General features: G+C 49.7%; 1 protein-coding gene across 6 annotated transcripts in view; it reads right to left on the bottom strand.

Annotated features, from left to right (window-relative positions):
- TRIM37 (tripartite motif containing 37) overlaps window positions 1-26,668 on the bottom strand; it is a 1,151,903-nt gene that overhangs the window by 436,990 nt on the left and 688,245 nt on the right. For all 6 annotated transcript variants that reach the window (XM_086954978.1, XM_086954980.1, XM_086954981.1 and 3 more), the window contains exon 17: window positions 26,075-26,163. In XM_086954978.1, coding sequence (XP_086811104.1) covers window positions 26,075-26,163 — 89 coding nt within the window. The remainder of the gene's footprint in view (window positions 1-26,074; window positions 26,164-26,668) is intronic.

Raw genomic sequence — 26,668 nt, 5'->3', positions numbered from 1 at the left:
CACATACTTGTTAGAGCTGGCTCCCAGGCTAGTGGAATTATACGTGGCTACATGGGAGAGCAAGAGGTTGCCACCCACAACGAGGGAGGCGGTAATGGGTACCCTGCTTAAGCCTGATAAGAACCCAGCTGAATGCCCGCGTACCGACTACTATCGATGCTAAACCTCGATTTTAAAATTCTCAGTAAGATATTGGCCACCAGGCTACTGCCACACATGACCTCTTTGGTCCATTTCGACCAAGCGGGATTCATCCCTAGTAAAAACACCACCCTGAACATTAGGAGGCTGTTTGCAGTGTTACAGCAGGGCGCAGTACAGGCGCAGGAAGGGGTGATCTTTGCCATTGATATAGAGAAAGCATTCGATAGCCTTGAGTGGGAATATTTGTATGCAGTTCTAGCAAAGATGGGGTTGGGGCAGGGCTTCATCCAATGGGTTAAAACACTCTACACAGATCCAGTGGCGCGGGTACGGACGGGCCGCACCTTCTCCCTCTACCCCCTGCGATTTTGCGCTGGTGGTAGAACCACTGGCGTGTGTGGCAAGATCAGGGATGCCATACAAGGGCATTCGGCTAGCAGAGCAAATGCACCATATCGCATTATATGCGGATGATTTGCTACTTTTCCTGAAGGATGGAGTCACGGCGTTGGGGGAGCCCGGCATATGATGGACGAGTTTGGAGCTCTTTCTGGGCTCTGCGTCAACTGGCAGAAGTCGCGACTCTTCCCGATAGCAAGGGAGGCCCTGCCGCCTGCGGGCCTGGGAGATCTCCAGTGGGAACCACGCTGTTTTAGATACCTGGGGGTTAGAGTGTATCATGATCTCTCTGATGTTCAGGAGGGAAATATAGGGGGGGCTCTCCGATCACTCAACGGCAGTATGGCGTTCTGGGGGACATTGCCCCAGTCAGTGGCGGTGCAAATATCCTTGCTGAAAATGGTGGTGTTACCTCGAATGTTATTTTTTTATCACGCTTCCAGTATGGATTCCCAAAGTGTGGTTCCGATCCCTCGACTCTCTTCTGGCCGCCTTTATCTGGGATTCCAGCAGGCATAGAGTGGTGTTGGCTATGTTGCGCAGGGCATGGGCAGAGGGGGGACTGGCAGTGCCAGATATGGAGAATTATTATCTGGCGGGTCAGCTCCAACGCTTCATGCAGTGGGTGGCAGGAGGTCTAGATCCGGACAGGAGGACGCCCCCGTTCACCCTGAGTAGAGCAGCTGTCCTGAGTACACTCATGGGTACCATTAAACAGCGCACACTAAACACTTCAGAGCATAGGGTAATAAGAAATTGCTGTGTCAGGTGTCTTCGGAAAACCAAAACCAAAGGACCTTACTCCCCGGAGATGTCTGTGGCATTATTGGAGGCGCTCCCGCATGGGGTCAGGGGAGGGGGCTGGAGGAGTGGGCACACGCAGGGGTCACTAAGGTAGGAGATTTATACAGCTCACATTTGAGGCCTTTCAAGCCAATTTGGATATTCCACAGGGGCATTTTCTGCTATATGGGGCAGTCACTGGGGCAATGCGTAAACATTGGGGTCGGGGGACACTAGAACCACCTACAAATTCTACATGCAAATACATAAGACTAGCAGGAGGTGTCATTAAGGCGGTCTCATGTCTTTATAGAGCCATTAGACGGGATTCCACAGGGCCGCCTGAAAGATAAATGGGAGGCGGATATTGGAAGCCCCATAGCGGATAAGGATTGGGACAATACACTGCTCCGAGCCACCAAGGTATCCTGCAACGCACGATTCCAATTAATTAGTTTTTATACTCTGCATAGGGCATATATTACTCCTGACAGGATCAACCGCTATTTTGGTCAGAAGGATGAGAGTTGCCCCCGATGCCAGGAGGTAGGGCCTAGTTATCTTCACATGCGGTGGAGTTGCCCGAGGATAGAGGGATATTGGCAGGAGGTGGTTCGAGAGACAGCGCGCATCACTGAGAAAGAGATCCCATGCACCCCTGGTCATGTGCTGCTCAACCTATTCCCCCACTCCGCTAAAACCAAGGTCACAGCCAGGTTCCAAGACTTGGCATACATTCTGGCGAAACTTGAACTTACCAGCAAGTGGGAGGCCCCGGCATGTCCGGTGGTCAGCAATTGGAAAAGGGAACTAGTGAAGTGGGCAAGCTGTGAACATAGAATTTGGCTTCGGAACGCAAACAGAGGTACAGGACGATTGGAGAGGGCACAGGCCTGGGGGATGTTGGTAGCTGATCTGCAGAATGAGGACCAGGAGTCGGCACCTAGCACGCCACAGGCAGGATCTCAACTGGCTAGCCCTTGGATCAAGAAAAAGCTGAGGGGGAAACATAACTGGACCATGGCACCCTAGCATCCACATACATGGCAAGATCTATGAACAAGGCCCAAAGATTTGGCGAGTATGAATGGGACCCAGACCATGTACGCAGCAAGAGTTAACGTGGCCAGGTGGTCGGCAGCAGAAGGGGAAGGGGGAGGTCGGTTTGATAGTAGAGGGGGTACTGTTAGGTTGTTAGCACTACTGAGAATCCAGTACAGCAAGCACTGCATAACATAGCAAACATTCATAGGGTAAGCAGAGACTTGGAGGGGGGACGTACGAACCTACTGGGACAGACCCTATGTTGGGATTTGTGGATATTTCATGATTGGATGAAAAAGTGTCTGAATTTTTGCTGAATGCTAAATGCCAATAAAATATATTAAAAAAGAAAAACAAAATCTAGTTTCCAGATTGTATCATCTTGCACAGTCACTTTGGCCGGTGGTGGGCGGAGGGGCGCAGGCGGCCTGGGAGGGGATTTGGGACACTGACAGACAAGATGTGGGATTACTGCTGTGAGCAGACGTGTTATGTATCCAATAATTAAAAGCATAAACTTTTACATTTTAAATATATACATAGAGCCTACGGTTCTTGCAAAAATGGATCGTACTAAGCTGGATGATTGCTACAGGTGTGCGATGGCGTGCGCGGATGTTATTCAGCTACCGGGGAACTGCCCTTCTATCCTGGCGTTCCGGGAGGTTGTGTTTGGACATAATGGTTGAGACCGAACTTACTCCCTTGTTATTGCTTGCTGGGGTATGTTCTTCCTCTGAGCGCTGGGATTAGACGCTTTACTGCAATTGCGCTCTTGTTGGCCAAGAGACAGGTCTCATTCCACTGGGGCGGAATTGAGCCATGGGTAGTGTAGGCCTGGTTGAGAGACTTAATGTATTGTGACACCACCAGTGACATCTATGCATCCCTGTTACCTCTTGACCAAAAAACATTTGGCAGCCACTCCACTCTTGCTTTCTGCTCCATCCTGAACTTACCGACAAATGGGTCTACCATTGTAAAAATAACTGCTGTGTCAGCTAGCTGATTGTAACAAATTGACTCAAAGATCTATCACTGTAAATGCCTGAATTGTAATTTTGTTGTTAAATGTTGTATTAGCCACTGTCATTCTACGAGTCATTTTGCATGTCAAGAATTTGTCAACATGCTCCTTGTGGTTTCTGCTTATTCCTGAAAAATCCCAATAAAAACAAGTAAAAAAGAAAATGCTTGCACTTTCACCAGATGAGTTCTTACTGCGTTACTACTGCCAATATGCTCCCAGCCTATCCTCCTTTGGATTGTAGTCCATTCTTCACGACTCCCATTTTTCTCTTCCATATCGCTTATGACCACTCTGCTCATGATAGTTCCTGATTAGCCCCCATTAGAGCATCACTAAATGCTGCTGCTAGACTCATCACTGGCTCTAGGAAAACAAACCAAGGATCCAGTTACAAATTGCATATATGACTCATAGAATGATATACTACAACACTCCTGTTTACCTGGCAAATAAGATCGAACTATCAGGAGCCTCCCGGCCCTCTAGGAGCACCAGCACACTCCTGCTCAAGCCGAAGACATTTTAAGAAATGAAAACCTACAATCAGACATTCTCTGGAATTGCCCTGAGAATATGGAACTCCCAACCTGCGGAAACAAGACTGATTCCCTCAACATTTGCCTTCAAAAGAGAAGTGAAAGCCTTACTTTTGAACTCTGCGCTGAACTAGAAGTTTCGCTCCTCTGGTCTCCGATCTTGTTTTGCTACTTAACACGCTACGTGGAATATGCTTAATCTCGGTGTGCTTGCCAATATACTATTGTTTTCCTGATATATATTTTTATGCTTTTTCTCAAACAGCTATTTACCTATGTCGTCCTCATCTCGTGTGTAAAGCTCTCCAATACCCGCTTGGGTCATGTTGGTGCTAAACAAAACTTTAAAAATAAATTAACATAATATTGTTAAATTCTCTAGTGTCTCATCAAGTGACATTCCTTGTACTTTAAAACCTCAGGCTGCTGGCAATGGTCACATGGTCTGATAAAATGATTTTCATCTGATTCAATGTATATGTTATTCTAATTACTGATAGAAAAACTGGGTGTCTGTTATTAGTGGCTCTACTTAAACGAGCTTCATTGTCCTGGCTTCCCTGGTCACCCACTATAGCGGAGTCCAACACGTTGCACCTCTTCCTTGATCAGCTGAAAAGGCGCACAATTTCAAAGTTATTTCCATGTTTAAGGAGCCGGCCAGCTTGCATCTTAACAGAATGGGTCCCCTTATTGAACATGGGGTGTGGACCACCCCACATGGCTGTTTGGGCTTCTGTTATGCCCTGTGCTGACTGTATAGGACCAAGTTATCTCCAAAGGCTGCACTTATACTGATTTGGCTCCAGAGGACACAAAAGCAAACGAAGTTATCTAGTTTTTTTTTGGTTAAGAACAATAGAAGTACATATGATAAAAGTTCTACATCACAATAATTTCTACACCATAATAGTCATTTCCCCATTAGAGCACGTTTTCCAGACACCCAAGGGAGCGGATTCCTTGAGGGAGTAATAAAAAAGATGCCTTTAAAGACATTTGATCAAAATCACATCATAAATTCATCTTAATGTCAACTGGGCAGGTATCTAGCTGAAAAGAAAGAAAGCATTACTAAGAACGTGTACAAGTTAATGGTATGCAGAGTAACAAAGCAATACGCACATTTTAAAATGTACTTACGGCAAATAAATTAGGAATTATTGAGAATTATTTTTTAAATGTGATGCTATTATTACCCCTCACATATTCACACAATGGCCACCAGATACACCCCTCTCCAGATATAGATCTCTCTAAGGTGTCAAATCAGTAAAAGATCAAATTATGCCTCTACATTTTCATTACATAAAGCAGTGTTGCTCAAATATGAATTTACCTTGAAAAAACAAAAGACGAGAGGCGTTTGTCAAAATGGAAACAGTTGGTTTAATTAAACACTTCGTCCGGGAGCAAAGTAACAGAAGCGGGTCTGAGGACTGTCTCAAAGTACAATCAATCTAAACAAGGTTTTATTCATTTGTTTGGGTGTCATTAAGCTCTGTCGAAAACCACGTTAGTCTGCTCTCGGCTAAGACTACATAGCAACTTAACATAGTCTATCTCTAGGTTAATTCCCGGGGTGTTCTTCTAAAAAAATTAGATCCTTTTCCCCACTTCATCTTGCATTGGAGGCAATTTGATATTTAGCCCTTCTTTATCCATCTGAGCCCACGGCACATATATGGTCACTGAAGTGTTTCTGAAGTAGCGGCTACACTTTGGCTTTTGGTGGCTCTACTGGTTTCTCCCTGACGTAGCGCTCCCATTTTCTTAGGCAATCCTGCATGTAGGGAAAGGTCCACTTGGGATCTCGCCCTCCATGCCGGATGCAGACTTCTGCAACGGCCAAGTCCTTGGGTTCGAAAGATCCCTTCTCTGGCCAAGGTCTATTGTACTGACCCGTTCCCTTGGACCAGCATGGTAGTAGGTGGCAGAATGACCATGCAAAGATCACACCATACTCTTGGCCCACTATCTATTGGGGTCGATCTATTGGTCTTGCGCATCCTGTAGGAGCAGCGGATGTCTTCGTCGCTGCTCCCCTCGTGCACACACAAGGGTGCCATCTTGTTTCTCCTGCGCCTTGGTTAGGTCTGTACCGGGCTACCTTGGTCTCTTATTTCCTGGTCAGCCCCTCTTCTGCGTTTATATTCTGGTGAGGCTCGGGTCCCAGCCAAAACCTTTTCATCCAGTTCTATATAAGAACGAACGCACACGAACACACACACACAAACACACACACACGAACACACACACACGAACACACACACACGAACACACACACACACACACACACACACACACACACACACACACACACACACACACACACACACACACACACACACACACACACACACACACACACACACACACACACACACACACACACACACACACACACACACACACACACACACACACACACACACACACACACACACACACACACACACACACACACACACACACACACACACACACACACACACACACACACACACACACGTCCTTGCGCGTAGGTATACCTTTACATCCAAAGCAGGAACGGACACCAATTCTAGTGCATGTAAATAGTGCTTTATTTCAATTTAATTCAGTTCCATTCTATCAGGATAGTGCCGTTCGTCCATAACGTGTTACGACCGCTGCAAAACGGTCGTTATACATAAAAAAAAAAAAAAATCCTCAATATACATCCACAGAGAAACGGCACTCCGCGTACTGCTTAATATTCAATTTATTGAAATCGTCATGGCAAACATAAAAGCATCAGACTCGTTTTGGCCCTTGCAGAGCCTTTCTCATGGTGCCTGGGTATTGCAACAGCCTTCCTTTAACAAGCATGCAACATGTGTAATAAGATTGAGGTATCAGCCCTTTAACTTACTCAGGGTCCAAGCTTACCATCTGGGTCATGCCCAACGGTCTAAGCAACAACCAAGAATTACCTTTCCTATAGAAAAAAAGGTGACCTCCGTGGGAATGCCTCGTAGGTCGCTTTGCGACTACTCAGTTCAGACACACAAAATAGGTAACATACCAGATTTCTGTCAGTGGCAGGGTGCTCAGGTTAAATGTTTGTGCTTCTTCCTAGTTTGGCATACACCAAATGTGGGTAGTAAGGATCAGATGTGGTCTCTTACCCACTTACAGCGGCTTCAGGACAGACCTCCGCCCACAGATTCAGCAGAACTTCCCGGTGTATGCTCAGCTTCCATGATGCGCAAATGTGAATCCATCCGGGCGGGCCCCCTTCCTGTGGCTGCAGTCCAGTCTGAAGTACCAATCTCTCCTACCTGGCTCACAAAAATGTTGCTCGAAAATGAATTTACTTTGTAAAAACAAAAGCCAAGAGGCATGTAGCAAAACAGGAACAGTTGGTTTAATTAAATACTTCGGCCGGGAGCACAGTTACAGAAGTAGACTGTCTCAAAGTACAATCAATCTGAACAAGGTTTTATACATCTGTTTGGATGTCCTATTTCCGTCGATCATCTTTGGTAAATGAATGAGGGCCTTATCTTTGGAGTCATAAATAAGGCCCCAGAAAACAAATGCAGATGGGCCTCAACCTTGCGTGTACAAAACGGGGGCCAGTGAGTAAAGTGTCCAGATGTCCGGCATGAGGGGCACATGATCTCTGCATGTACTGTGTGTGATGTACGTGCTGTGTCCTGATTGACTGTGTGTTCTTAACTTCATGTGGCATCTGACTTTATGGTGTTTTTGGCAACGCGTGCACCCCTCAGTCACGTGTGCTTTATTAGGGCCAATCTCCCTGAACCATTGTGGTGTCACTGCGGTTATCTAAGGGATTGACCTGAGTTTCCTGTTCTTGTCTGCCAGCTACTTGCAACACCACCCGTGACCTGTCAATCAGTAACCTCAGGCCGAGGTGTTAGCGCCTGCCTGACCACCTATTTAGTCGGAGTTGATGGAGAGTTCATGATGAGAGATTTCGTTCTTACATATGAATGTAATATTATAAATATTGGCATCAATTTTATGAACATTGACAGCAGTGTCCTTCATGCTTATTTCGAACACCAGGAGATGGGGTTATTATCAACACAACATTTAGCCAGTGCAAGCAGCAATGTTATAAATTTTGTAGACCCTTCAGAAAAGTCCAAGACATAGCCTAACAGTGCCTGTAGAAGAAAGCATGCCAAGTATGACAAGCTATGATCATAACTATTTCCAGGACTTCAGCCCACTAACTCAGTATGAAGTGGCATTGCCATGTAAATTGTATCAGCACATGGGAACTGCATCTACGACAGGTAAGACTAATTGTGGGATCAAATTTAAGCATTTAGGGGCCGTGCATAATACGGGCAAGCCTGAAATATGATATGCAAACAATGTATGCCCGTTGGTCACGACTATTTAAAACATTTGTGCACAGAAATATTTTAAAGAGTCATCTGTGAGTTTCATTCGAAGCTCAGCCTCCTACAGGCATCGAATAGGCGTACAGTCATCTTTCATAAGGAATTTTACCAAAGCATGTAGAGACTCTCCTCTTAAGCTTCTAAACAAATATCACTTGAGCGGAAACGCTATATTTGATAGGTTCCTAGGGTAAGTCGCACTATGATATATCAATAAATCAGTCTCTGAATTGAACAGTGGTTTTAATCATTTTTCTCCATGTATAATCACCTAATTCATCAGAGGTATTTTGTATGAGGTTGCAAGAAAGTGGCTATTTAGAAGTAGCAGAGCTTGAACGCACATCTGCAAATACTTACCACCTGCCCCAGTCTATGCCAGCTATTTGTAAGTTAACTGCTAAGAAACTGCCTTTACTGTATATCCACAGTACATCTACTATGGAAATGGACTTAGGGACCTGGATGCAAAGGTTCTGTATCTTTTTTATCAAGAGAAACATTGTCCAGCTGTAGGGATCAACAAAAGTTTATGATGCCTACAAATTAGCTTTTGTTGAGAATTCAATGTACATTTTCAATAAGGTAACCTTTCCGCTCCTATCCCTTTTAGCTCATTCCGTTTCATGCCTTTGAGCTCTGAATGTGCACCAATACCACTGATCAATTTTGATATTGATATCATAAGAAAAACTACTGAGGCACTAGAAAATACATTTGTGTAGAATATGCCTCACACTTTGTCCAAGCAGTGCAATGCTGTTCATGTAAACTTAGACATAAACAATGCAAAGAGTAAACTGTGTCAGAAGAATGGTTACCTGCCTTAGCATACTTAAAAGGTACGAATGCTTCTTGGTTACGAGGAAGCACATGAAATGAAATGAAATGAAAAGGGGTTTTGTTGAGCGCGACTGCTGCCCTCAGGTGTCCAAGCGCTAAGACATGCAGACAGAGCACATGTTTTTGACCAGGAGATTCAGCATACAAAGGCGAGAGATAATGGGGGCAGGAGGGAGCAACACAGAGAGTAGTTTGTCTTTGAGCAAAAAACCACATTCCCACAGTGTGCTTAAAGAAAAAGGCAAAAAAGTAACTTCCTAAATGTGAGTATTAGAAGGATATAAGACGTCCAATTAAAAGGATAGCAAAGAAGCAATGTGTCAGCTAAAGGACTAACACAAGAGAAAGGAAAGCCATTGAGGAAGCAGACAGATGCATGACAAGCAAGCTAACCAATTGTAAGAAATGAGCAGGCTCTAAGCCCACAGAAAGATTTTGTTATAGTGTACACAAAGTTTTTCACAGACAGACAGCTAAAACCAGTCAGTAGGCAAGATCTAAAAAGCATACACACACACACATATACGTACCCTCACTTAGTATGTCTATATATGGATCAACAAAACGCCCTTCATCATTGAGAAAGCACACAATGTCACTCTGCGCCCTCCAGCATAAATTTCAGCACATCAGGTAAATTCCAATTCTTTATTTCATTTGCCAACGCGTTTTAGGACAACCAAGCCCCTTCTTCATGGGCAGCCTTGGAACCTCACTGATACTCACAACAGATTTCGCCGGTTTAAATTGCCCACATGTCCCTGCTGCAACTCTTCCCATCACGTGTTGCTGCAAGGAATCTTGGGACATGTAGTACTGTCGTTGTGAGTAGGTTTAATAATAACTTTCAGCACGTACAGTCAAAGTTCCTTTATGACCAGCATTATATTCCTAAGTGGATATGGAATCCACTGAAGAGCCGCTTTCGTTACGTGAAGAGTGAGGTGCTGAAACAGTGAGGATTGGTTCCTCCCCCAGCCTCTCTGTAGTTGCGAGATGGTGCCTTTCTCCACGGCAGGGACCAGCCGTGCAGTCTATGGATCAACAAAATGCCCTAGAAGCAGGAGGTTGAGGGTGAGGGTGGAAGGTGAAAAATGCTTAAACACTTAAACTTCATTCTCTCCTGTGCCTTAGACATACCCAACTTTGATGAAGAGACCTTGGAGGGGGTAGATGATCATTTGTGGGAATGCCTCTGGGAACGGCCCAGAGATCTTCCAAGGGACTGGGAATGGCATGGAGTCTTCTTTTCCTGCACCTCTAGGAGCTTCATTGCCCGCTCACAAATCACCTTGGGTGCATCTACTTGCCCTCGGTGCAGGCCTACTGCAGACAAGACACTTAAATCGGCCTGTGACCATCCCTGCAAGGTTCAAATCCTCAAGGTTTGGCAGGGGACGTCCCCTACACACTGGGAGTGTAAACCTAAAAAATGTTTACAAAAAGTAAAACAAATTTGAGCAATAAATGACTGAGTTAGCTATCTGGAACCTTGCTCTTGGCATGGAAAGAAAGGAACTGAAGTCAGCCCGCCAGTATGGCGCTTATATGGGCAAGGCAACATCACTTAAGATGCATAATCGAGCAACGCCATCTACTGGTGCAGAGGTACTGCTCAAGATTTTCTGGATCCAGTTGGGCATTTGGGGAATATACAAAGGTGAGGAATCTGCGATTAGAAGTTTCTATCAGAAGGGGCGTGCACATCAAGAATGTGAGGACTAAGGTCAAGTCTCAATGGGGCATCACCAAGGTTTTTGGCGGAAACAAATGTTGCAAACCTTCCAAATATTGCTGCACATTGGTAATTTAAAAAAGGAATGCTCATCTGAAAGAGACATCTAGCTGCAGATTCCTTCCATTTGAACTTCAGGCATCAGGCTGGATCCGGAAGATTTTCTTAGCACACCCCTGCATTCCAGTAGATGGCGTTGGTCACCTCCAGGTGATGTCGTCTGCATTGTATTTGTCGTGGTGGTGACGTCCGCATCGTCAATATAACCGCCACTCCGGCTTGCTGTCAATTCTTTCTTTTCACGCCAGCCAGCGCCGATCAACCCTCTGTCAATTTTTGAAGCATTTTCTCGACCTTTTGTCACCTTCTTTTGGTGTGCAGAATAAGTCAAGTAAAAAGACTTCGGGGTTCAAGCCTTGTGGTGCCAGTCACAGCGCCATGTCAGTCACGGACCCCCACTTAGTATGTCTCTAGTGCACTGCAGAATTGTTTTGTGTGTCAGGGATGTTTCCCCTCCAGGACACTAGCTGTTTATTTTCTTAACACACCATGGTCTGTCACTTCATGGCTTTGCGCTCTTGAAAAGTACAAACGTCATCGTGCCGGAATAGCGGTTATATTGATGATGGGGACATCACAAACATGATGTCGCGAGGAGCCGACAGGCGTACAGGGGTACTGCTAAGAAAAATCTTTTTGGATCCAGCCTGACGCCTGGAAGATCAAAGGTAAGGAATCTGCAGCTAGATCATGTCTCTACGAGATAAGGCAATACCGAAGGTAAGTAACTTGTCCATCAGGCAACAACAAGATCCACTAAGTAGCCTTTAACAATGCCAAGTCCTTGCTGGGATAGGGACAAAAACAACAAAACTACTGTCGGTAGAGGTCCATTTGTGGGGAGCGCCACCAATTTGTCCCAATGGCTGGTATATACTGATTTTGTGGAGAGATGCTTTGCCACCAAGATCACATCAATGAATTCCAGGTTCAGGTCGAAAAACTGTTGCCGCTAAATCTCAAAGCATGGAGATGCAAGACGTGCCGGTCCAGGTGGAACATCCTGCAATGCTGGCGGTACAAAAAATTGTTCCAGAGTGGCAGCTTGATCAAAGGACAGATGCTCAGGTCCAGGAGTTCAGGGAACCATTCTCCAGGCCCAATCGGGTGTCACTAGGATGACTTGCGCCAAAACTGAGCCTATTCCTCTTCACTCTACCGAACCTTTCTGCAGCCTTTGACAGCCTCCCACTCCATTCTTATCCAAAGACAGCACAAAGTTGGTATCTAAAAAAGCACACTTTGCGGGATTTGCTCCTTCCTGACTGGCTTGCACCTAATCAGTCTGGACTACCTCACCCCAGATGCAGTCAACCTCATAGGCAGAGTTTGTGACGCAATCCCCATTGTGCCTAAGAAATATCATATCCTACGCTGACAACAACGAGCTCATATTCTCTTTCTCCTACAAGACACCATATACCCTCATCAATTTCTCCACCTGCATGACTGAGGTCACCAGATGGAGGAAAACAAAGTGCCTCAAGCTGAACACAGTCCACCAGGTAGTCTGCCGTACTCTGACCAACACCCCTTTGGCAAGTCATGCAAAGACAGAATGGTAATCAACAACCAACTCACCATGACTGGCCAAATGAATGTAGTTCCCATCTCCTACTTCCTTGCACTCAAAACTATCTTCACAGGCTCCCCACCAACGTTCACAGAAACGTCACCCAAGCCTGCATCACCAGCAATCTGGGCTACACCAACGCGCTCTATGCCGGAATCAACACTCAACTAATCAGAAGACAACAGACCATGCAAAACTCCACAGCTGGTCTCACCATAAATGAAATATCATGAACAAAAAATTAATGCTCAAAGAATGCAGTAACAGGCAGACTGTGGATTAAATTATGATTAAACTATTTATGAACCTTTAGTCAAAGGGAACAGTGCACACCACATTCAAGTCTGTGTACTTGTATGTTGCTAATTCATGTAACATGTCGACGGTACACGTAGCGGTGCAGCACCACTTGATTATTTAGAAAGCTTTTCATGTAAGAAAGAATAGGTATAGGTATTAAAAGGTGTGCACCGGGGGGCGTGGCTACGGCGGCGATGTGAGCAGACGTGCCTCACTGGAGCTCCGCCGCCCCGCTGCTTAATCCGCCTGTTTCAGCGTGGTCCCTGGGGGTGTGATCGCTCCGAGGGGCCCCCACTCCTCGAGGTCCTTGCTGGTGCCCCTTATAGCCGGAGAGAAGCGACCGAGAAAGCCCCCGCAGCCACACCGCCAGCCGGCGGGACTTGCACCAACGGTCGCTGACCGCCATCTTGCCTTGGGGCTGCTGTTGTGGTGCCGGGACGAGCCCCTGGAGAGGGGTCCAACACTGCGGCCCGGAGGGGACACCGGAACACTCCTGGCCCCCCCTGTGGCCGTGCGGGAGCAGCGGATTCAGCCTGTCGCCGGCGGGACCGCGCCGGGGCTGTTGGAGCCGAATTGCCGGGCTGACCCCAGCGAGAGGCGCGGCGGCGGCCCGGACGCCGCTCCTACCTGAGCCCCCGGTCTCGGCGGGAAAACTAGGCCCGGACCAGTTGGAGTGCCGGTGGCCCCCGAGTCCTGGTCGAGACTCCATCGCCCGTCCTGGGCCCAAACGGTGAGCTGCACGCGCTGCCCCCCCTGCCTGCCATCTCCCGAGGGGGCCCGACGCTTGCTCTTCCCGCCACTCCCCACCCCTGACGGTGGGTCGACCCAGCCTGGCCCAGGACTGTGGAACTGCCGGCGGCCCCCGAATCCTGGTCGGGACTCCATCGCCCGCCCTGGGCCCAGACAGTGAGCTGCACGCGCTGCCCCCCCTGCCTGCCATCCCCAGAGGGGGCCCGACGCTTGCTCTCCCAGCCGCTCCCCACCTCTGACGGTGGGCCGACCCCCACGCGCCAACGGACCCAGCCTGAGCGCCCCCAGCCGCCCTGGACACGTGGACTGCGGCTGGCGCGCCGCTGCCCACGGTGCATTAGCGACCCTTGAGCCCTGGTGGGCCCTAACCCTGCAGCAGCCGACCCCTGGCCACCTTGCCGCCAAGACCCGACCCTACCGCGCCTGGCGGGCCCCGGACTGGATGACCCTGCTGTCAGCTGCGGTGGGACCGGCTGGACACGACGCTGGGAGGAGACCCTGACCTGGGCGGCGCCGGGGTACTGTGCCACACCACGAGACTGCGAGAGGCCGCCCGCCTACGGACGCCGGCCCGGCCTGCTGTGACCCTTCTGCAGCCCTCACCTCTCCGCTGCCTCTCCTGCCTCCGCGCTGCCCCATCTTCTCGGGTGCGCTACCCACCCTAGCCCCGGCGGCCCCTTCACGGCCTGGACCTCCCTTATTTGAGTGCGGCCCACGTGGACCATGACCCGCGGCAAGGGGAATAAGCCAGACCCCACGCCCGCGACGACCAGGGGGGCGTCGGTGGCCTCTATGTGGGGTAAGGCGGGCTCACCATCACCCTCCGGTGGATTATCGGCATCGTCAGGGGGGAAGCCCCCACCGCCACCCGACTCCCCGCCGGTGACGCAGGCCTTCATGACCTCCTTTATGGACGATCTGAAGACTGAAATTGGGTCCCTCAGGACGGAGGTCCACACCTGCGTCAAAGAAATGCGCAAGGAAGTCACCGACCTTGGCGATCGCGTCGACGGTCTGGAAAGAACGGTCGACTCCCGCACGGAGGACCTAGAACAGATTTGGCGGCGAGTGGCGACCCTCGAGGAACAACATATCCAGCTCCAGATCAAACAGGAGGATTTGGAAAATAGGGGACGCCGCAACAACCTCCGCATACGGGGTGTGCCACTCGGGGAAGAGGGGACTAACATCATGACCTATGTGGCTCTACTTTTGCAAGAGGTGTGGGGCGAAGAGGACGCCCCCCCACCACGCCTGGACCGCGCACACCGTGTCTTCGGAGCGGGGGGAAAAGCGGGTCTCCTGCCCGACATCGTCACCAGGCTCCACTACTTCACCGAGAAGGAGGCCATCTTGAAAGCGGCTAGAGATAACCCGGACCTGCGATACGAGGGCCACAAGATTCAGATCTACCAGGACCTGGCCCCCACCACACTCCACAGACGGCGAGTCTTCCGCCCGATCACAGAGAAGCTCCGGGCCCTCAACATCTCTTACCAGTGGGGGCATCCCTTTGCACTCATCTTCAAGTGGGAAGGCAAGCGCAGATCACTCAGATCCTACCGAGAGGCGGCACAACTGCTGGGCATGCCGGAATCACCAGATCATAGCCCGACGCGTCCTTCCCCCTCGGAGAAGGCTCCTCCACGCTCTGAATGGTCCACTGTGCGCAGACGACGGCGTTCCCCCCCGGTGGACGCACTCTCTACCTCGCAAACTAAGCAGGACATCATTGCTCACATCCGCTCCCTTGAAGGCGACCGCGAGGAGCGAGCCTCCCAGCCCCCTGCTTCAGGATCTGAGGGTGGGGATCGCCCCTCGACTCCAGATGCCCACTGAGCGTTGCCACTGTGACTCTAGCTACCCCGTACACACGCTCGCCTTCTAGACACTTCAGCGTATCCCCCTGCCCCATGGTGGCCTATCCTCAATGTCCGTGGTGAAGGCGACGCCCTTTGCCCCCCTCAGATCATGGACTTCACCGCAGAGCCCCTGCGCCCCACTGGCGCCTTACCGGACCGAGTGGCCCTGCAGCCTGACACACCCCCGGACTACCTCTGAGCAGCGGGGTGGACGGGCTCCGAGACGATTTACTTTCACTCCACTTGCCCAGATCTCCGCTTCCTCCCCTTGTCCTATAGGAAGTGACATTCCTGGATTCATCCAAACCCTCGGGTAGAGGATGTTCGGTACCTGGGACATTGTATGCTGGCCCTGTTGGCCTGTTTTGGTTCGATCTCTTTTTTGTGCCTTTCTTCTTTTTTCTGATCTTTCTCTTCCTACTTCGCTTTTACACTTCCCCTTTCGCGCCTGCGGTGGGATGGAGGGGTGGGTTCTGCGGGGGCTACCGCGCTGGGGGCGAGAAGCGACTGCCGCTGTATTGTCTACGGGAGGGTCTGCTACACTGGGTTATGCGCGACTTCACTCCCCCTTAATGCTATGACGGCGAACATCCCTACACCCTTGAAAGTCCTATCTCTCAACGTCAAAGGGCTCAACTCCCCCAACAAGCGGCAACAGGTGTGGCGCTACCTCCTACGACAGGCCCCTGACATTATCCTCCTTCAGGAGACGCATCTTCTCAGGGGAGACACCAAACGCATGGCCCACCCTAGATACCCTACACAGTTCTGGGCATCCTCTGACACCAAGACAGCGGGGGTGGCAATCCTATGCAGGGCTGGCATTAGGCGGGGATCCGTGAAACCCTTCAAAAGTGCTGACGGGCGCTTCCTCCGAGCCACGGTGCAGCTGGGCCGTGCGCAGTTCACGCTTGGGTGTGTCTATGCCCCCAACCAGTCGCAGGACAAATACCTTCAGACACTCCTGCGGGAGCAGTTCCCTTCGGGCGATAGTAATGTGATTCTGGGCGGCGATTTCCATCTTGTTTGGGACCCCGAGCTAGACCGGGCGGGAGCCCCCTTTAATGGAGCGGGAGCAATGTCTTCCACTCTTAAAACACAGCTCAGGGACCTGGGACTTGTGGACGTGTGGCGCTACCACAATCCGGGGACCCGGGACTACTCCTTCTACTCGCACTCCCATAGGACATACTCCCGAATCGACTATCTCTTCGCCTCCCTTGAGGTGGCCCGTGACTCCTTGGCTTCTGCTATCTCCGACATCTCCCTGTCAGACCACGCTCACGTGGAGCTCCTACTGCAGGACCCCCTGTCCCAAGCCGTTCGTGAACGCCGTTGGACGCTCCCCCCGAGGATCCTTCGGGACCCTGACGACGTCGCCAGCATCCGTGACGCCATAGACTCGTATTTCGCTGTTAACGACACCCCCGAACTGCCGTTTCAGACGGTCTGGGATGCCTTCAAGGCCACCATTCGGGGTCACATCACCTCCCTGGCGGCGGCACGGAGGAGGGCTGAGTCCAAGATGGAAACCGACCTGGCTAGCGAAATCAAGCTTGCGGAGGCCCGAGACCGGACTTCCCCCTCGCGGGCGTCGAAGAGAGCTCTAGCTAACCTGCGGGGACAACTTCGCACCCTACGCACCAACAAGGCAGAACACTCCCTGCTAGCACTCAAGCAACGGTACTACGAGGGTGGGGACAAGGTTGGCCGACTACTGGCCGGCAGGCTGCGGGCACGCACCGCTAGAGCCCACATCGCTAACGTCAAGCAGCAGGACGGCACTTGCGCCACCTCCGAGAGGGCCAAGCAGGCCGCCTTTGTTGCTTACTACTCCTCCCTATATGCCGAGGAGCCCACCTCCCCGGAGGCCCGTGAGGCCGTCCTCGCAGACTACGGGGGGTCTACCCTGTCCCCGGCATGTGCGGCCTCGCTGGAGAGCCCTTTACAGGAGGAGGAAATAACGGAGGCTGTTAAGGATCTCCCTGTGGGGAAAACCCCGGGGCCAGACGGCCTGCCATTGGCCTTCTATCGGCTGTTCTTGACCCAACTCCGCCCGCATCTGCTGCGACTATACAGCTCCTTTTCTGACACCGTCGGCCCCTCACCTGACATGGGTCTGGCGGAAATAGCCCTGATCCCCAAACCTGGGAAAGACCCGGACCTGTGCGCCTCCTACCGCCCCATCGCCCTCCTTAACACTGATCTTAAGATTTATACCAAGGTTTTGGCCAAACGTCTTGACCCACACATGCCGGGCCTGGTGAACCCGGACCAGGTGGGATTTATCCGAGACCGCCAGGGAGCTGACAATGTCCGCCGGCTGGCGCACTTGGTGGGAAAGGTGCACCATTGGAAAATACCGGCCTGTCTCCTCTCGCTGGACGCAGAAAAAGCCTTCGACCGGATCGATTGGACCTTCCTCCGGGCGGTCCTCAAGAGGCTAGGTCTTGGCCCTATTATGATCTCCAGGTGTATGGCCCCCTACCTAGGACCTCATGCCCGGATTCGGGTCAATGGCCAATTGACATCGCCACTTTCGGTCCACAGGGGTACGAGACAGGGGTGCCCACTGTCGCCGCTCTTGTTCGCCCTCGCTGTGGAGCCACTGGCGGAGCTGATTAGGCGTACCCCCGATATCCATGGTGTCCCCCATGGAGGGCGCATGAATAAGGTAGCGCTCTTCGCCGACGACCTGATTCTCACTCTTACGAACCCTCGGATCTCCTTCCCAGCGGTGCACGAAGCCCTCTCCCTGTTTGAACAAGCGTCCGGTCTTAAAATCAATCATGCCAAGTCTTGGGCGCTCAACCTTACCGTCCCTGACGAGGAGATCTCTTTCCTACAGGGGGTCACGCCCTATCGCTGGGCGGACAGCCATATTCAATACCTGGGCCTGGAGCTCGCGCCCCACCTTGACTCGTGGTCCTCGAGGAATTGGGCCTCTTGCCGCAAGGAAGTCCTGGCTGACCTGCGGAACTGGAAACCCTTGATGGTCTCCTGGCTAGGGCGGCTCAACGCTGTCAAGATGTCCGTCCTTCCCCGCATTCTATATGTTTTCCAGTGCCTTCCCACCCCGATTCCGATCCACTGCATCAGAAACCTACAACGCGACCTCACGTCCTTCATATGGGGGGGCAAAAAACCCCGGTTCTCGCAGAAAGTCCTGATGGAACCGAGAGACAGGGGCGGTCTTGCCTGCCCGAATCTCCTCCACTACTATTGGGCGTCACACCTCCGGTACGTGATCGAATGGGGTGCACGCGAAAGCGACAAGCACTGGTTCCACATGGACCGATCGGTCACGGGGCGCACCATATGGGACCTGCCTTGGCTACCGAGAGTGGCGCGCTCCAGAAGTGCATATCTTGCGGTCCCCACGAGGACGGTCCTTGAGGTATGGGACAGGGTGGCAGTGGCCAAGGGTCTCACTACGTTTCCCTCCCCGCATACTCCCATTGCGGGTAACCCACACTTCCCCCCAGCCGCCCAGACCCGAGCTTTTGAGAGCTGGACGCAAGGCGACTGCAGAGTTGCGGGAGACCTTTTTCTTGGCGGATCGCCTAAAACATGGCTAGACTGCAGAGAGGAATTTAGGCTCCCCCCCACCGCCCACTTACAGTACACACAGCTGCGTCACTGGACCTCGGGGGAGGACATGTTCCAAGCTGCTACCAGGCCATATACCCCCTTTGAGAAACTGGCACGGTCCCTCGGGGGGCTGAAACGGCTCATCTCCCAGATATACAACATCTTGCAACACCCCACCGCCCCACCTGCACATCCCTATCAGAAACAGTGGCAATCGGCGACGGGCGCTGACATCACGCCCTCTCAATGGACTCGGCTCTGGAACGACATCCCCAAAACCTACCGCAGCATCCCGCAAAGGGAAAACGCATACAAAATGCTGACGCAATGGTACTACACCCCCCTGCGACTCAGCAAAATGTTCCCCGCTTCCTCGCCGTTGTGCTGGAGGTGTGGCACTGCGACTGGCGACTTCATACACATCTGGTGGTCCTGCCCTGCCCTAGCTGTCTTTTGGAAGGAGGTCCTCAGTCACATCAAGAAGGTGTTGGGTTTCCCCCTCCCTGAAGAGATTTGCACACTCCTACTGGGCATCCGACCCCCCACACTTAGGGCCCTCACGCGCAGCGACTGGATCCTCACCCTTCACATGTTAGGTGCTGCCAAACAGCTCATTGCCCTATACTGGAAGCGGGCAGAGGCGCCGCCGATAGCATCCTGGTTCGTGCGCCTCTGGCAGGTCCTGACTATGGAACTACTCACAGCGCGGATACAATTCAGGGGGGTGCGCTTCAAGGCAGTGTGGGAGCCCCTAGTGCGCCTCTTGTGCTCGGTTAGCTATGCCCGCAACATGCCTCCCAGACTCCGAGCTCTGCAATTATTCGAGGACGCCCTCATCCCTGCCGACCCCAGCAGACTAGACTTTTGACCGCTAACCCCAGCGCCGCTTTGTGCTTCGCACCCCTTGTATGTGGCCACTGGTGCGCCCCTTTACCTCCTCTTCATCTTGTCGCTGCTAGCTCCTTTCCTGACTTTACTTCCTTCCTACTTGCCACTCTGGCTTCCACCCCTCTCTGGGGTAGTTAGGTCCCTGTTGGGCCTGTTGAAAATGTGACACCATTGCTGTTCCTCACATATGAGCCTACCCCACACAACGACGAATTGCCAGCTTATGTTTATGTTCACCTCTGGCTATGCTTTCCTCTAAGCCACGCGGCCGGCCCCCCCCCCACCCGGGGGTTGTAGGCAGGGCGCTGTGTTAACAACTCCATCTCCCCTGTCTGGTTCTACCTACTGGCTCTTCTATGCGCGGCCGGCTCCGGAAAGGGGTTGTAGGCTTATCGCTGTGTTCACAATAAAAACAGACTTGAACAAAAAAAGGTGTGCACCTCTCAACCAAATACTGACTCACTGTAAACCTCCCACACTGCATTCACACCACCCTGCACCTCAAAGAGCTTCACTGGCTCCCAATCCACAAACACACCACGCATACATACAAAGCCTTAGACAACATGAGCAATAAGTACCTCAATAACCGCACAAACTTCCCCAATCTGACTAGACACCTCTGCTCAACCGGACTCCTACTGACCCCCTTGCCCAGGCATATGCAGAACCAGATACAGCTATAAAACTTCTCCTACCTTGCTCTGAAAACTTGGAATGACCTGCCTGTGAACATCAGAGCGGCCTCCTCACCTAGCTCCTGTGCTGCTCATACTGCTCCTTTTTCAGTGCCAGGAAGCCCTCATGGGTGAGTTTTGTGCTATACAAATACAAGTAATACAGCATAAACTAGGACAGGAGAGAGGGTGGTGTGAAGGCACAGGAGTCCTGAGCATCACTCTAGAAGGAAGAAGTCTCCAAGCTAGAGCTGCTTTAGAAACCCCAGCGAACAGAAGTGACGATATTGTGTGTTCTCAGCGACTGGCAAAAAGATCGAACCAGGGTACTACCCATTGTGCTGGATGGCAGCTTGCGCCACCTCTGGGTGTAACTTTCATTTCTGACTATGTGCCTGAGGTGGAGTTCATCCGCCCTGGCTTTTAAAGACCTGGTCAGGTGGTTTATCCACTTCCAGAGGCCCAAGGCCTCCTGGTCCAGGGTTCCACCCTGCCCTGCTTTTTGCAGTACCACATTGCAGTGGAGTTGTCTGTGAGCACCCACAACAACTTTCCTTTGATAGTGCACAGGAAAGCCTTCTGCGTCAAGGAAATAGCTCTTAACTCCAACAAGTTTATATGGAGTCGGGTCTCATCAGAGACCCAAGTCCTCTGATCATCACCTCTCACAAATGGCCTCCTCAACCCAGTAGAGATGCATCTATCACCAAAGTCGGCTCTTGGTGAGGTAAGAAGAGGGGGCCTGTTATTGACCCATTCATGGTCCAGTAGTCACCACTGCAGATCTTTTGCAGTCTCCTCTGACATCTGGATACAATCAGGGAGTTTTCCCCGATGCTGAGCCTGCTGGAATCTCAAGCCCTCCTGCACAACCTGCGTGTGCCATCTGGCATGCGATACCAGCAGGATGAAGGAGGCCAACAATCCTAGCAACGTACGGCAGAGTCATCCGCACTCAGAACCAGGACATAGGCTGAAACATCGGCATCATAGCCCAAATGTACTGCCTCTCCATTCTGGGGGAAAGGCACAAACCCATACTGTATCCAGAATGGCCACAATGAATGGAAGCATCTACGAAGGAGTTGTGTGTGACTCTGACTCATTAATACTAAAATGCAATGATGTCAAGACCACTACCATCACGTGTCGAACACCCAAGAGGCACTAGTGAGCCCAAAAGGGAGCACTGCAAACTGAAAATGATACTGGCTCATCTTAATACACAGGTAGCATCTGTGTACCACCAGGACAAGTATGTGGAAATAAGCATCCTGAAGGTCCAAAGTCACCATTTATTCTCCAGGACCTGTGCTAGCAAGAGCATCTTGAATTTGCCCTTTCAGAGGAATGCTTTGAGAGGGCGAATGTAAGGAAGTACCTCTTTTGGTATGGTCACCAACAAGTTTCTCAACAGATGCTGCACTGATATTTCAACTACGAGAGTGCATTGAGGCCTTCTAATCAGGCCTCAGTGCCCGTGCTCTGACACTAAGGTGTGTGTCGAATGAGGTGTACCCAACTGGAAATGGCTTACTTACATGTAAGTGTCTAGTAAATGGTACTCTGGTACCCAGGATGTAAGTTAGAGGAGCACACTAGGGCATGTAGCACTGGTCGTGTCATCCTGGAGGTCCCCCAGGAAAAACAAGTCCTGCAGTCTGCTCCTGCAAACTAGGAGAGCAGTCCCACACTGATAGCCAGACTTTACCATTAAAGCCAATTGTAAAGCCATAACTTCCCCTGTACATTTGTGCAAGCACCCTCTTGGGCAGGCCAACATCGTGACATATGATACAGGCAGGCCATGTACTGTGCATGTCCTGATAGTAAAATCCGTTTTTACTGTGGAAAGACTTGGTCGTCCAATTGACGGCTACACACTGATCCCTCAGCTGTACTAAATCCTGAACGGTGTGAATAAAGTGTGCACTCCAAGGTATTAAACAACTCGTTACATTAAGCCCGACTTGTAGCTCAAGTTTAAATTAAAGTAACTTGTTACAGCGTACACCTTTAGCAAGGCTGCCACTTTGTTGCCTTTAATACGCCAGTATCTTCCCTTCCAACACATGGAGCCTGTTCCATGAGTCAGACTGGAGAGATGTGCCAATGCCTCTCAGGAAGAAGGACAATGAGGGACTGCAGGCAAGGGAGTTGTTAGCCACAACAGGCAGGCTTCAAAGGTGAAGCCACCTTTGAAGGGCAGATGTGTAACAATAGATGGGAGGGCTGCCCCATTGTTAAGGTATACAGGCTAGCACTGGAAGCAGAAAGGGGAACCAGTTGCTGAACCATTTCCTCTGGGCATGTAGCCCTGAGGAAGCCACACTCTTAGGGTGGGCTTGGGAAGTCTGACCACAGAGAGAGCAACTTTCTTAGAATAAAGAGGGCGCCCCTGGCACCCAGACCCCAGATCTCTTGCTGTATCATTGAATGTAAAATCAATATCTCTGGAAACCCCCAGTGGATCTTTTTCAACCTAGACTCTAAAGTCTAATGAAAATACAGTCTACTTTTATAAATTGGGGTAGGATTTCTTGAGTGTCAATTTCTTCTTCAGTTGTTTTGATTCGGTTTAAATGCTTTACACTTGTTCCTCTGTGTAAGCCTTGCTACTCAGTGGCCTAGCTACCCAGGGTTGAGCTGAGGGTTTTATAGACGAAACCTACGGGACCTATAGGTGTTGGCAAGTGTATTAACCAGTAAGGGTGTTTAACCACACCATATATTACACCCCATTTCCCCACAGCAAAGTTATAAGAAAGAAAAAAGGCCCCTGTCCTCCTTCGGTGCCAAGAAACCGACCTGGTGAACGTTGCGCTATATAAATATTTTAACATAACATTCAGCCAAAGGAAGTAGCGGGAGTAACACACAGGTCTCACTTCTGAGGGGGGGGGGGGGGGGTAGAAGGGGGGCTAGGGGGAGAACAGTCTCTATAACCTCTCTGGTTAAAATGTCTTGCACTTCCTGCTGTCAGATGGAGAATAGTCCTCCGTCAGTATTCCTAAAGGTGTTTAAGGTAGAAATAAAGGAAAGGGTATAGCTCTGGTGGACGATTAGTAGGACCCACTTGTTCATTGTGATATCCTGACACACCTGAAGGAAATATCGGATCCTGTCTCTGACTATGTGTGAGCAAGGACATACTAAAGCAGTTATGCATTTGCAGCTCAGGGGGGCTGGATACTGAGCATCATGTTGTCCCGGCTGTCCCCATGGTCTTTGGGGACAATGACCTCAGCCACAAAAGGGCTGAAAAGCCATGTGTGTAGGAGGGGTCTGGCATTGATAGGCAGGGAAACCCTTACTGTAGCAACTGCAGAAATAACTTGTGGGAGGTGACAGGCCCAAGGATTGTGCGGTGGCTCTGCTCTCCAGAAAATTCTCCAAGGCTGAATCTGCTTTATCCCCAAAAAGACAAGCGATCCATCCAACGGCATTTCCCTTAAGAATCCCTGGACGTACCTGGAAAAACATAAGGACCTCATATAGGCGTAGCAGCAGAAAGCCACACTGGAGTCCATGGCACATCCCCGACAATCAGCGGAGTCCAGTCCTGAACATATTATACATTTTGTCACATCGCAGCTGTCCTGAATGGACTGTGTGAGAGACCCCCAAAATTTGCCCTAAAGGCTTGTACCACTCGATACTGAAGGGCATGGGGTTAATGGTCTAGGAGACAGTTGGCATTGACCAATCTTAGAGCAAGGATAGTGGAAAAGAAAATTCTTTTGCCAGAAGTCTATTCACTGACTTATGGTTGAGAGCAGTGCTAGGTAAAGAATTAGGATTGACGCTGCTGATGGATGCTTGAACCACCAGACTCTCCATAGTGGGATATTGTTTAGGAAGGCAGGATGTCAGGTACAGGGCGATAACGATTGGCAACATGTCTGGTGACTAGAGGTCCCGAAATCGGGTTGGGGAGGTGCCCAAAAGGGTGTCAGTAAATGCCTTTTGAATAGTAAGAGTGGCTCCGTGGAAGTCTGATTTAGTTGCAAAACTTCAGTCAAAACATTGGTTTTTACTTCCATAGTTGGCAATTGTAGGTCCAATATTTCAGACGCCTGTTGCATCACAACAGCGAAAGAGGGGCTTTCCTCTGCAGCAGCGCTTGGGTAAGACACAAGGCTAGTAAAGTGTAAAGCCATGGACTTTGACATCCTGAAGCACTTCATATCGGTTGTTATCCTTTTGAGGGAACATGATTTTCCCAATCATCTTAGTTGTCATTTTTAGAATCCATGCCAGAAGACACTTTTTTTCATGAGATCATTTTATAAAGGTAAGCTTTATTACACTAAGGTGTAAGTTGGGATATTAAAAAAAAATCATTTGGCAGAGAAGTGATGCTCCTTGGTACATGTACACAACAGATGGGGTTCATAGAACTTGAATTAACTTTGCACATCCCTTAAATTCAATGTTGTGAATAAGGCTTATTTCAAGCAGAATGTATTATATTTTCGGGTGAAAATGCCGGACTGAAATATTAGAATAATTAAATGGACTGTGTACCATCCTACCATATTTTTATATGGTAATTTTACTGCATGACATTTTAAATACCTTGAACATTAGTAAATGATCTGCGAAATCCCACTACAGAAATGCATATTCAAGGGTCCCAGAGAAGTCTTGGTTACGTGTTCTAACTATACAGAGAATGGAAAGGGTTGTAATAACATTTCTAGAATATGTAAAAAAAAACAGCATTGCTGAGATAAGAGAAAATAAATAAAAACACAAGTGTTAGGACCCCCAAACACAGGGGGGCCTAATAACAAAGGTAAATTAGGACGTAAATATATCTTTATGACTGAAATATCCTTACTTACACCTCTAGAACTCCACAAAGATTCCTGGTAGTCTAAATTAAATGTATGTGTGAGGATCTCTTCGCACCCATAAAGGCAACCAAAGAGACAGAAAGTGGGCATTTTAAGGTGTGGTTAGTCTGAACTATGTGGATGCCTACAAACATAGGGATGTTTGTTAGCATTCACAAACTCCTCTGCTCCTCAATTCCACATTGGAAAGATTCGGACACCTGCTCCATGGGGAAAAATACCCCTCATCCCATCAGCCTAGAGGTAAAAAAATCCAAAACACAGGTGTCTACACAGGGGTGCTATTCTCCGTGTGCCAAATCCTCAACTCTGGAGGCCCCTGCACAGCAGGAACAGTTATCCTGCTGAAGAGGTCACACAGACGTCCAAAGTACAGGAAAAGAAATGTGTGGTTGGAACATCTTTCCATGCACATTCCTGGGAATGGGAATGTTGGCGAATTCCAGAAAGTTGTAAACCTACACTCACACATAGGTGTACATCTGTAACTACAGATATTACTTTTTTGTTAATCAGATCCACAGCCTTTAAACCATGAATGAGCTGTCATGGTATCATGCGCCATATACAGCCTTCCTTTTACACCCAGCCATGGCTTACCTGATGCTCCAGCAACAGCAGGTTCCTCCGCTAACTCTCCCTCCTCCAAATCCATGTTATTACTGTACTCTACGTCATTTTCACCAGACCTATGGAAGAAAAGAAGAAACTTTAAACTGCTATTACAGCTTGTAGAATGTAATGCAACAGCTAGTAGAATTTACCGCAACAGTCAACTAAGGTAAACTCAAATTTGCTTCTTATGAAAAGTCATCACAATTTCAAAGGAAAATGCTACTTACCATGTAAGGATCTGATCGTGATGTAGGTTAGTATGCTTTGAATACCCCTGCCATCTAGTGTTGAGTGAGGATGTGTGCAAGTTGTATTTCTTACAATAAATCTAAAGACTCTAGTTGTGGGAAAAAAGGTAAATCAATATATTGAGTGAGGTGGAAATGAGAGACTACCCTTGGAAGGAATTTGGGGTTGGTGCGGAGGATAACCCTGTCTCTATGGAGTTGTAAGAAGGGTTCTTCTAAGGTTAATGCCTGAAGCACACTAATATGCCTGAGTGAGGAAATAGGACTTAAAAAGGCTGTTTTTCAAGAGAGAAATGTAAGGGGGCAGATGTAAAGGGGCTCAAATGGAGGG

Source organism: Lissotriton vulgaris, chromosome 2_1 (genome assembly GCF_964263255.1).
Source record: "Lissotriton vulgaris chromosome 2_1, aLisVul1.2, whole genome shotgun sequence".
Taxonomy (NCBI): Eukaryota; Metazoa; Chordata; class Amphibia; order Caudata; family Salamandridae; genus Lissotriton; species Lissotriton vulgaris.
The sequence above is the reverse complement of the archived record's forward strand: the minus strand, read 5'-3'. Positions and strand labels throughout refer to the sequence as shown.